Source organism: Vanessa atalanta, chromosome 8, assembly GCF_905147765.1.
Source record: "Vanessa atalanta chromosome 8, ilVanAtal1.2, whole genome shotgun sequence".
NCBI classification, from domain to species: domain Eukaryota; kingdom Metazoa; phylum Arthropoda; class Insecta; order Lepidoptera; family Nymphalidae; genus Vanessa; species Vanessa atalanta.
The window spans coordinates 12,722,465-12,735,826 of record NC_061878.1 but is presented as its reverse complement, the minus strand read 5'-3'; the positions used below and the strand labels follow the sequence as shown (position 1 = coordinate 12,735,826).

Genomic DNA, 13,362 nt, shown 5'->3' with positions numbered 1-13,362 from the left:
TTGCTTCATTAATAGGTTTATATCATAATAGCCGTATGACATTGTAAAAATGTAAATTTTGTAATTTTTAAATTTACAATGCATTATAATTTGCAAGTATCTCGGTTGCATTAACGTTTTTCCATTTATTTTATGCAAACTCCGACTAATGTACAACGTTATATATATTTGCTTCCGTGATAAAATCAGAAACAAGTAATATAAACTCTATTTCAAATAGCTTTAAGACCTAGAATAGTTTCAAAGTGATTATTTTTTTAAAACATATTTGAATACAGCCCTCAATCTTAATTTAAATCTACTATTTATAAAGAACAAAGGGAATTGTGCGGTAATCTAAAACCGACTATTTAAGTTAACGAAACGTTGATATCAACTTCAACATTTTGATTATATCGTAATACTAATTGATTCTATCGTAATTGAACTTATTTCTAATATAGTGCAAATTATTAGTTATATTTAATGGTTTTCATAATTATTGTAAGCGTTTAAAAAATAAAACAGGTTATAAAAATGAGGATTTATTGAAATTTCGTTTCATAAAAAAAGTAAAACAAATACTAATTTAGATATTTACAAAAATGTCAGAAGTCGTTATGAGCATAATCGTTATCAATTTTCTTGCCAAATTATTCCGGTACGCTTCTTCTTAAATTGTAAGCCTTAACGCGAAGAGCTTGAGGACTCTCGTTGACCATCCTCCAACCGCCGAGAGGATACACTCTACTGCTGAAAACTGCTTCACCCTCTCCGCAGAAAAGTTCTATGCTGCTAGAATCCAAGAAGACTCTCCAGGTTTTCGATGCAACAGGTTCCCATAATACTTCCCTCACATCATTTGCGCCTCTGTCTACAACAACTTTGCGAAACTCTGGATTCCAACGTAGCCATACCTTACCACCACCATCGCGACCATCAAACAACACGTCGATTTTCTGGTTGAGATCACTATCAATGAATATTTCAACCGCTTTTCCGAACTCCCGAACTTCATACGATCCTACGTCACCATCGACCGCTACACCATCACGCAGGTTGACCATCGCCTCAACAGGTTTCATGTAGATGCGGTTGTTAACAATAGACATTTCTCTAGGCATTGTCATTGCCCCGGCCCATCCGTCAACGTCCTCGGGGTGCGCCATTTCCCACATACTATACCACGCAACCACGTAACGTTTTCCATTTGCTTCAGTCGTTGTTGCAGCGTAGAAGTCATGTCCATAGTCTATTTCCTGGAATGGTACTTCTGGCACGAATTCATTAGTATCGTAATTGAAGCTGCCGATTATGTAACCATTTTGGAAGGTGTTTTTGTACCTGTCTCCTTGGGGTGCCATTCCTTGGGGCGACATAAGAATAACGAATTTTCCGTCTAGTTCGAAAAAGTCAGGGCATTCCCACATGTAGCCTAAATCTCCATTGGACTCACCTAATACATTTAAAAACTCCCAATTTTTCATGTCCCGCGATTTGTAAAGAAGAACTCGTCCTCGATTGTCCGAAGTCTTACTTCCGATAATAACGTAGTAATCGTCACCACGTTTCCATACTTTCGGGTCACGGAAATCAGGGGAGCCGTTCGGTGATCTTGGTAGAACCGGGTTGCCCTCGTACTTGTGGAAATTGATTCCATCGTCGCTGTACGCTAGATACTGGCTTTCGTTGTAATAAGGTTCGACGTCAATGCTGGCATGGCCGGTGTACATAAGAATCATCGTGTCGCCATCGCTCACAGCACTTCCAGAGAAACATTGTTCCTTTTCAGGCAGCAATGCTGTGGGTAGCGTCTTCCAGTTGACAAGATCGGGACTGCTCGAATGTCCCCAATGCATCGGGCCCCAGACGCTGTCATATGGATAAAATTGGTAGAAAAGATGGAATTCACCATTGTGATACGAGAATCCATTTGGATCGTTCATCCATCCCACGGGTGGGACTACGTGATATAACGGCCGAAATCTCGGATTGATGTCCTTTTTCTTGTTCTGTATGTATTCTTCTAACTGCACTTTGGAATTTTCATAATTGTCAACAGATGCCGAATAGGTTAGCGCGAGGAGACACAGGAAGATGGAACAATTACGTAGTAAGGCCATCTTGATATGAATGAACGCATAGCGTTTACCGCATTATTTATATACTCGATGATGACAATCACGAAGATACCGATTATCTTAAGTGTTTTGTTTAGTGTCCACTTTATCTCTGATGATTTGACAAGAATACCCCGTAGCGATGTATATTAAAACAATATTTTATGCATCATATTTTGGTAAACTCACAGAGTAAAAATGTTTTCAAATGATTTTTGAGCGTAGCCTCAGTGTGAATCAATTCACACTGAGGCTACGCTCAAAAATCTTAATCATTTTCCCCCATGCTTGCACGCACCAGTAAATGCCCTAAAAAAATAACTACTATAGGTAATATATTAAAAACCATGAATTCTAACCGACCATAATCCAAATCACTAGAATTTCATGTGATAGCTGACTGAGGAGACTCCGAGCTCAAACCCAAGTAAGCATCACCGAATTTTTATATACTTAATATGTTTATGTGTGAGGAGATTCCGAGCTCAAACCCAGGTCCGAATTTTTAAGTGCATAAATTGTGTTGATATATCCTTCTCGTGCTCTGTAAAGCAGGAAAAAGATGTGTGCAATACAGGAAAATTGTTATGTATTTTTTTCTTGCACTTGGAACTCGAACGTATGCTAATAAAAAAACGTTGATATTATTCTGTTTACCGGACTTACTTATCATGTAAAAAACAAAATTACATCAAATCGTTTTCTTGCAACAAAGATGAACAATTAAGATTTACAACTTAAACCAGTAATTTCAGATATATTACAAGATTTTTTACTAAATGCCTGAGAAAAGAATATTCGTTGAAATTAGCATAGTATAGTAGCGCACATGAAAAAATACCTTGAAACCTATTTATCCATGTGAAGACAGGGCAGGGGAAGGTTCATAAAATAAAGACACTCTACAATTATTTATTATTCATTCAACTGAAATAAGAACCAAATACATATCTTTCCTGTTACGATATTAATTAAATATTTATTTAATGCGTCTAAATCTTCAAATTATTATTTCAAGTTTTTCAATAAAATTCTTAATTCTGGAAATCAGTAAATATGATCACTATATTATAAAACAAAGTCCACCCGCCGCGTCTGTCTGTCTGACTACGATAAACTCAAAAACAATCGACAACTCTAATTTACAATTGTGCCCAAGCAGGCTTTTTTAGATTTAGTCTACATTTTCCGCACTAGTCCGTTGTATTAAGTAACACTATGCTGCCTTTAGATTTAATTTAATTAGGTACACTATGTTAAATCGACTTTCCAAATAATTGGCAATATATTTATAGTCTATGGAGAAACAGGATAAGACAAAGAATTACATTTATATAACAGAAAAATAACAAAAATCAACCCTTTCAACTATCAAAGAAAATCTTCTAAAAGAATAAAATCTTTTTAGATTTTATTCGCATATGGAGCCCTCTCAGTATGAATGAGTTCTTTACGTAGCAGAAATAAACTACTTTAATATAAATTCTCGACGAATGTAAATGTAAGGGAAACTTAGAGGGAAAATGGCGAATCCGATGAGCCGAAGCCAGGAATCGAACCAGAAAATCGGTAAATAGTACGAATACTGCTGACTAGCTGCTTTATTACCTACCTTTTGCTTCCACTCATATAAAATTCTAGATGAACTTGACTTTGGAACAAATAAAAACCCGGCTTCGCTCGGGTAAAATAAATAATACTAAACAACTATAAACATAATCTAATTATCATACCCCTGCACGAAATTATTATTTGGAACACACTTTCTGAACGCACCCGTAAACGTCAAACATGGCCGCCCGTTGAACTGTCATGTCATTGAATTTCATGGATTTAATATCGAAACATCTCGATTATACGAATTTTGCGAACATAATATGTTATCGATTAAAAATCATTATTTTTTAACGACCAATAATTGTGGATAGGTTTCATTTGCGTAGACCTGCACGAAATTATTAATATAGATAATCTGAGTCAGTTTTCTTTGTTATTCGTACACAGGCTTTAGTAACTTTCTGAGAAATAATAATAATTCAATATTACGTACAAAGCTTCTTTTTATCGTTTCATTGCATTGACCAATTTTTACAGAATGAGACGTAATTAATGAGCCGAAAACGGTGGTGACCCTTCTGCTTTTCTATATCAAATAAAACCAATAAAATGTTCACATAAAATAAAGTACCCTCTCAAAAAGTTTCTCGGCATCTGTTTTAGACAAAAAAAAAAGGAATATTATGAAATATCTTTTATGAGATGAATTTTATGAAGCTATAATAATAAATAGAATAAGTTTTATCACTTAACTTTTGTAAAAGGAACAGTCTAATCTATATTAATTATTAATATTTTTCTTGATACATTAAGCATGTTCTTAAATAAGTCAGACATTCGTTAACATTCTATAGAATGTCCCACTAGTTACAAAAGCATTTCTTTAAAAAGTTTATGATTTGGAGTTTATACCACTCTGCTTCGCGAGTGCAGTACATCTGGTGTCTTCATGATAAGAGTGAATAGAGATCTTAGAATAAGCATATTGGTAGTAGGGCTTCGCGCAAGCAGGGTAGGAACCATCCACTCATCATATATTGTACCAAAGAGCAATACTTAGTACCCTTGAGCAATCGTGTCGAAGACTGCCACCACCAGTGTAATTAAAAGCACAAGAAACATAACTCCTTACAAGATTGGTAAATATGGTAAATATTTCTTTCTGCCCCAATATCTATGGTCTATGTGGTCTGTTGGAAATAAAAAAAAAAAAAATTCCATCTTGGACTGCGTATTTACCATCAAGCATTAATGTTATCAAACTTAAGCTTTCGGACTGAATTTCCCCCGACTTAATATTCAGGTTTCCTGACATAAAAGGTAAAGATAATTAAGGCAGCGTTCCACCTGGATTTGAGCCCACAATCCTCAAATAAGACGACGAAAACAAACATAAATAGATATTCATCTATGTTATAAATTAAATATTGAAATCCATGACCTATTACGATAATACTTGATGTTTATGAAAGTAGCGCGGCTAAATAAAAAAAAAGATTCATTTATCTCATTCTATCGTTCATATCTACAAAGATAAGTACGTTGGGGGGATTATCTAAACATATAGACATGGCATATTATCTGATTTGTTATATAATAAAACTCTAGATATGTATCTTATTGAATATTATATATCATATAAAATACATATACATTGTAATGGGCATATATTTGTCTGAAGCTACTTTTCAACATTTGGCGATATTGGTTGATGTTTCTTTTTTAAAGTAACATACAGGTCAAATCAATAGTACAATAGAATAGTAATATTAATAAACACATAAACCATTATTTCCACTAATATCGAATACAACTAAGAATCAGGAAGTAATAAGGAAGACAAGAGTAGTTAAAATCAGAATTTAAACAATTAATTACAAAATCAAAACCTATTCTATTAATAACAGTGATTAAATCCATAAAAAACAATAATCGCACAACATGAATTAACATTCTTTGATTTAACAATTAATAAATATTACTTTTAAAACTTAAGTTATTTTGGCCATATATATTTTTGGACAGGGTATATGAAAAAAACAATATTTTCGCTTACAAAATTTAGGGATGTTGCAATAATATTATTCAACAGGTTAAATACAAAAGTTTGATCTCTGAGCGTACGGCGAACTTTCTAATGGACTGAATTTAGCCGGACTGTGACATTTGAATTGAATGTGATCGATTAAATTTAATTTGTACTTTTTCTAGAGAATCTTTATAAGTATTGTATTTACCTTTAATATATAATAATATATATATATCTTATATAATTTCACCCGCACCACTTAGATGTCCGTAAATCCACAACAGCGCGATTTTAAGGCATTTTCTGCCTCGCACAACCACTCTGTTGAACCAGCTTTCGCCGGCGGTTTTTCTGAACCGATACGACTTGGGAACCTTCAAAAAAAGAGCGTACTTATTTCTTAAAGGCCGGCAACGCACCTGTAACCCCCCTGGTTTTGCAGATGTCCATGGGCGGTGGTAATCACTTTCCATCAGGTGAGCCTCCTGCTCCTTTGCCCCCTATACTATATAAAAAAAAACCTATCTTTGTGGTACCTACCCAAACGGGCTTACACAAAGCCCTACCACCAAAAAAGGTGCCAATAACTTAAGTAACAAGATTCGCTTGTTTTAAAAACTGGTGAGTCATTCTCTGATCTGCTATCTTTATAGACAAAAAATATATTTGGATACAATAATGTATCATGACAGTTTCCTGCGATAGACGACTTTATCAAAAGTACTTTTTCTCAATGTGTTTGATAGCATTGATGTATTTATACGCAATACTGACTATTGGTGTTTCAGTTTTTTATTAATATTATACTTAAAATACTCACCTTTTTAGGGTGCTGTAGCTTTGAAGATATATCATCTCTTATCAAATTTTCTCTTTCTTTTATGCAGTTGCATCACCTAGCGGCGTTAAATAGACGTATTAGAATATATATATTTTATAATAATTGGAAATCGAGGAGGCGATCCACCTGATGGTAAGTGGTCACCGTCACCCATGGACACCTACAACATAAGTGTTGCTGATACGTTGCCAGCCTACAAGGAACCTTTCTTCTCGATATTTTAAAAGTTCCAAATTGAAGTGCACCAGGTAAACCACAGGAGTAAGATCATTCCACAACCTGCACGTGTGTGTAAAGAACGATTTTGAAGGACGCACATTGGTGGGATACCAAGCATCGACATGCAAACATCCGTACCACATGGATGAAATACACTCCAGGGTGTGCGATGGCGGAAATATGACGGTGGCACCAAGTCAAATAATTCCATGGAGCATTCCTCATTATATGGACAATATTTTCAATTGATATTGCATCTCTGCAATTACTCGACCCCTGTACACGTTTCGATAGAGTCAAACGCTAACGACGACTTTTTAATTAAAAGACTTATCAAAAGAAATAACACCCTAATTAGGACTACTATTATTTGATACAATGTATTTGCAATGCGTATGCAAGAAACACGTGGAAGAATGCGATTAAATAATATATTAAGGCACTGTAAGCGGATGTATCGCTTAACCCGACAATGATTTTAATAAAGATGTAGATTTATTCTGTAAGGAGACACTCGAAGCTCATCGCAGAACACGCATGTGATATATGAAATTGACTTTAATATTTATAAAATTAGGAAGTGAATTCTGACAGTATCGCACTGCTTTTTATATTTTAAATGTAATATACATTTTTAAATTGACAAAAATCTAAATTTAATTTTATTTGTATACTCTAATGTAGACAATTTGATCGTTTACGGAAATATCTAAAAGCTTTTTGAGGTAAATTGGGCGTTCCAATCAAAACCTTTGCATACAAACTCAAGTGTACAAGGTTATGACTTTTCTAAAAAGATTTACTTTTTTTTTAATTTTCTTAGGAAATACCTCATTCTGAATCGCTCTTAATACGCATATATATATATTTGATAATCAAAAGATTATTTATAATATAATTTATTGTGATTAAAAGTTTTATTTGTTCCTAATTCAAAGCCTTTTTTAATGCTGTATCAAAATTGTCACGTTTTAAATTAAACAGCATTCACATGATTCGATTTTAATCGATCAAATATCTATATACACAGACGAAAGGACTGATTTAATATTCTTATCCTCAATATGCGTCACATAAAACCCTATACGATTATTAAAGTTTTCATGTAATAGTTCCGAAGAAAAAGGTAATAAGAAAATCTCATACTATATCACTGTCAACAACAAATGTTAGGTTTGTATAAATCAAGGCGCCCTAAGACCCCTTCACGTACCTTTGTACATACATACGTACCTCGGCCATTTTAGAAGATCGAAACACGTGTTACATTATATGTATTATTGAAATTATACTGACTAATCAACTATAAAGGGGGAAAATAAGAGTAGAAAGTTTATAAGGGTGTCCATCATTTTAGCGGCACTCGGCGCTTACGACGTTTCGATCTATTCTCCATAAGCATTCTAGCGCTGTATGTTTTAACAGTTTGATTAGATGACAAAATGAAGATTTATCGCTGCAGCGAACTTTAGTTCTAACTCTTACCAATATTTGAACATACTGTTTACATGAATAGAAAAATTAAAAGTTATACCACTGACGTGCCGAACATTATGATAAAATTATGGGAATGATTTCATGATGCGCGCGCATATGGTGACGCAAAAACTACGCGATGAAGTGGCTTTCTAAGCCGTCTATTAAGTGTCGAGGCAATCGAAATGGACAATGTCACACCTTATCTTATTTGACAATTATTATTTTACAGTAAATTTAAAATGTGAATGAAATGATAGTTGTGATGAATAATAATTGCCGAGATGGCCCAGAGGTTAGAATGCGTGTATCTTAATCAATGATTGCGGATTCAAACCCAGAAGATTACGGCTGAATTATGTGCTTGTAATTGTCGTGCTCGTCGGTGAAGGAAAACTTCGTGAGAAAATCTGCATGTGTCTAATTTCAATGAAATTCTACCACATGTACTCACCAACCCTCATTAGAGCAGCGTGTTGGATTAAGCTTCTAAAATATTCTACTCAAAAGGGAGGCTATAGCCCAACAGTGGGACACTTAAAGGCTGGACACTTTTTTAATTGCTTTTTAAAATTTATTTGCGTGGAGTTAAAAACAATTTTAACTTCGCCAATGAAGTAGAACTTCTCACGAGCATACAAACGTACACGCATCTTCTTTTATTCTTATCTTTATAAATAGCTTAGATTAAAAAGTGAACTTTTGAAAAATTTTAAGAAGTTATGCTTTAAAACCTGGCGCGCGACCATAACAGATTACGACTTTGATAACACTTAACAAGTTTTACCATTATAGAACTACTTGCTTAGCGATTTAAAGTCGGTCGTCCATTTGAAGCTATTCCAAACTTGTATATAAATATTTTAATATAAAATATATATGAAGTCGTTTGAAAAGAGTTTCGGCGAAGCATATGCACAACTGCCTCGTCGGTCTAGTAACTGTATAAGGACACAGATATCAAAGTTCTGGGTTCAAACCTTAAATCGGGCCAATAAATTGCTATTGGATTATTCTGTCGAAAAGTTCTCAGTCACGGCCCGAATTCTGGAAGTTGGAAGCGTGTACATTCCCGTGCCTTGCCCAAAAAGCCATTGCTCCTGCGCTTGAAATCTTTCGTTTCAGATTTTCCGTCCGGATTATGACTGACGGAATAGAGAGTGTGCCTATGTTTTTGCACACATTTGTGCACTATAGTACGTCCTGCGCAGTTGGCTTGTTTTTTTGTGTTTGAAAACTGCACACACACACTGCAGTCAGTTTCCGCACTTGTCATAAACCAATGGAACGCGAATCTCATACGACCGGAGAATTAGTATGTTCTATCACTCAACTGCTTCTCAGATTATCTAGGCAATAATATAATCATTGATGTGACGCATTCGACTCAGTAAATAAGCTTATATTTTTTTAGTACACTTATCAGAGAATTATGTATATACGCTTTATGTATGATAATTTCCAAGTCATAATATGATTGTGTGTGTATTTGTGTGTAAATTGCTTTTAATATATTTTTATTGCATTTGCCAACATCGCTTTTGATGTAGTGATGGGTTAAAGAATATTTTTAAACACATTTTAGAAGTGCAAGCCACTTAAATATTTTATGTGAATAGTTGGCGCAGTCTGCTCTGATGAAGAAGATTTTGATAGGATTTGTAACCTCGAGTATGTTTTACATCTTGTTACTGAAACGTGAACATTGTGTTTGTCATAAGCTTTCCTTATAAACCGTGCCAATAAAGAAACATTTTATGAACGGACTTTTTACTGTTTGAAGAAAAATCAGTGAACTCGATATAAATATTACATCTTATTATAATTTGCGACTCGCCCGCATCGCACGGGTGCAATTTATACATTAAATAAACTATCTTGAGACTTGTTTACCAATGTAAAATAGATAAAAATAGTTATAAAAGTTCACCTTAAAAGATAGAGTCACACTATCGTGGAACTCTATTAAGGTTTTATAAGATCTACATTTTTCTAATACATTGTTTCGATGTATCTCTTAAGTAAATAGTTTTTGTTGTATAAGACGTCATAGTTGAGACATTTTGTATAAAATATTTACAAATTTTATATACCTACCTCTTGTTTTATTAGTGAAAATCGTATTAAAATCCGTCTATTGGTTTACGGGGAGGAAGTGGAGATATTCATTATAGATATGATCTCGGTATAAAATGAATATATTTAATGTAATTTATTCGTTCAATAAAATATGATTTAATCAAAAGAAAAATAATTATTCAATAAAAAAAGCATTCCACTTACTAATCGATTCACAAGAAAATATTCCCCCCCTCCAGAAACCCCTCAGACCTAAAAAGTAAGGAAAGAAACTCAACGGAACTTTTTTGTCTTCTATATTTCAACAATTGTATTTGCAATGGTATTAATTATATTTCTATTTGAAACGGCTTGGAGGCGATCGTTTCATTCCCTAGCGTAAAATGCTTTATTTATTTGCTCGTACTACATGGCGTTTCAAGAATTATAATATATCTTATAAATTTATGGTCGGACCAATAGTGCACCTGATGTTAAGTGGTCACACCGCTCACAGTCATTGTCGCACTAAATAATATTAATCATCCCTTACATCGCCAATGCGCCACCAACTAAAATGCATGTATATGGCCGTATTTATTAAATAACTTATGAAAAATTAGTCGATATAATAATCTGAATTAATAATACTATCTGGAGGAAAATAGTCATCTGGGTCTGTCCCTGGTTAACATGCTAGATCTCAAACAAGCTTTTTGACGTTTGAACAATAAGACGAAGTATTATTTCGAAAATATATAATTATTTTAAATTACTTTATTTAAACGTAGCGTAAGCGTATCGATCTCATTTACGGTACATAATGGCCAAGGTTAAGTATAACACTATTAAATAAATAAATAAAATTACATTATTTCCGTTGTTAGTATCAGCAACTTAAAACTTCAACATCAAAGATAATAAGAAAATATTTAAATAAATTACGTCAGAGATATGGACGGATATAAAGTGTTATTAAACAGCAATGACTGGCTCGGTGCGCAATGCAGTGCAGCGATCATTTGCCTTGATACTGACTGTAGTCTGCTGTACTATATAAATACAAGTTTATATTAATGTAAAAAAATGACTTAACATTTTAACAAAATCCGTGCGAAAACGAGACACGGATTACTAACAAAAGGATCGATATTGTTTTGTAACCAATTTGGTTGGTATTTATTAAAATCAGATCAAAGGATTGGTTTCTTTAAGGTGTACATCGAACTATACCCTTTGATAAGAAGAATTACAAGATATTAAATATAATCCACATTCCTAACCCGCGATAACGCATAACGATACAACAGTACTACACCAATGAATAAGTATAGGGTAAATGGATAGTTTTATTAATAAAATAGATATTTATCTGTATATATACACACTGGTACACGTCACAAAAATGTGAGGGAGGCGACTAGGAGGCATGACGATAAACGTTATACCGTTTTTGGTTACGGCGTTAAAGTGTGGTTAAAGTGTGTCATGGCGCGGCGCGGCGTATGAGACACTTTAACCCTAAACGCGCCATTATGTGTGTCATATTAAAAAATAAAATTAATTGTTTTTAAATTATTATTTTTTTAGAGCCGAGGTGGCCTACTATTTATAACGCGTACATCTTAACCGATGATTACGGGGTTAAACCCATTTAAGCACCACTGAATTTTCATGTGATTAATCTGAATTTATAATTCATCTCGTGCTCGGCGGTGTAGCATTGTGGAACTAACCTTCTCCTTAAAGGGAGAGGAGGCCTTAGCCTAACAGTGGGAAATTTACAGGCTGCACATGTTGTTACTTTTTTTCTTATTGATACAATTTATTTCATGTAAGTTAAGGTATATATCATTCAGCCAGTTATCCCAAATTTAATTTTGAATATTTCTATTATAGATTCTAATTAGTAACAGTCCTCACATGATGTAGTTGAGGAAATCTTGTTCTACAAGTAGGTACTTGTGTTAGGCGTCTGAAATACTTAATAGACGTAAAAACATCACGTTGTTAACTGAAGTGTTATTTCCAAGATATGCGAAATATTCCATTTCGTTACTAAAATGATATGATTTATCTTCTCTATTTATAGTACAAACGAGACTCTTTATAATAAATAAAGCTATTAATATTTTAATTTAAATAATATAGATTTTGTACAGCTAAAAGTATTAACGTGTTCGGTATTCCTTAAATAAAAATATAATTAAAACGAGATGTGTCATGAGATATAAGATTGGACCGACGTTGCTTTCGTTATATACAGAGGCGGGCTCGCGGTGCAAAGGGCCCGCACCTCACAGCCGAAAATAATTTTGACAAGGATTTTCTTCAATAATACATACATTAGAATTAACATTCAACTTAAATATATTCCACTCTTCGGCGCACGAAGTCAATGTGAATAAAATAATCGATATTTCTTTACAATAAATTAATAATCTCATCTTTGTCGTTTATATTTAGTCTGGCAACATAAGTTGGTGTTAAACTCCTATCGCGAGGAGTCCCCGGTCCCCGGTCAGAGACAAGGCATAGCTCGGGCCTTATATTTATTAGAATGTTAATCAAAGTACCTATCGCATGCAGACGCAGTCTCGCCTACTTGAATAAAGTATATTTTGTTTTGTTTTGTAAAACCAAAAGTAGAAAATTTCTATATCTGTTTTCTATAATTTCTTTTTAATTTAATGTTTCAAAGAAGTATGATTAAACATTTAGGTTTGTCTCTTAATGAATAAAAAACTTTTTAATTTTTAACTTTTAACTTTTTAAAAAATAAAATTTAAATCATTTTGTAATAAGCATACAACAAGTTACACAATAGCTAGAACAACAGTATACAATAGACGGAGAAATAGTGGGAAGGTATTCTGGATGGGTCATAAGCATAACGCTTTTAAGTTCATTTTCTGTAAGCCGTGTACTACTTCGTGCCAAATCTCCTTTATTAGCAAAGAAAATAAGGTGATCATTAATAACTTTATCAGATATATATATAAGCTGGTCCAATCTAAATAATATATGTAAACTATGCTATATAAAAATGATGACGTACGTACATTTATAATGCTAGAAAGTTC

At 33.7% G+C, this 13,362-nt stretch overlaps 1 protein-coding gene across 1 annotated transcript; it reads right to left on the bottom strand.

Annotated features, from left to right (window-relative positions):
• Positions 1 to 511: 511 nt before the first annotated feature.
• Positions 512 to 2,108, bottom strand: LOC125065843 (sucrose-6-phosphate hydrolase-like). Its single transcript, XM_047673688.1, has one exon. The coding sequence runs from the start codon at positions 2,100 to 2,102 to the stop codon at positions 633 to 635; it is 1,470 nt and encodes a 489-aa protein (XP_047529644.1). The 5' UTR covers positions 2,103 to 2,108; the 3' UTR covers positions 512 to 632.
• Between the last annotated feature and the right edge of the window lie 11,254 nt (positions 2,109 to 13,362).

Bases quoted from the DNA above. Each gene is read 5' to 3' on its own strand.
- LOC125065843 (XM_047673688.1), bottom strand. From the start codon at position 2,102: ATGGCCTTACTACGTAATTGTTCCATCTTCCTGTGTCTCCTCGCGCTA.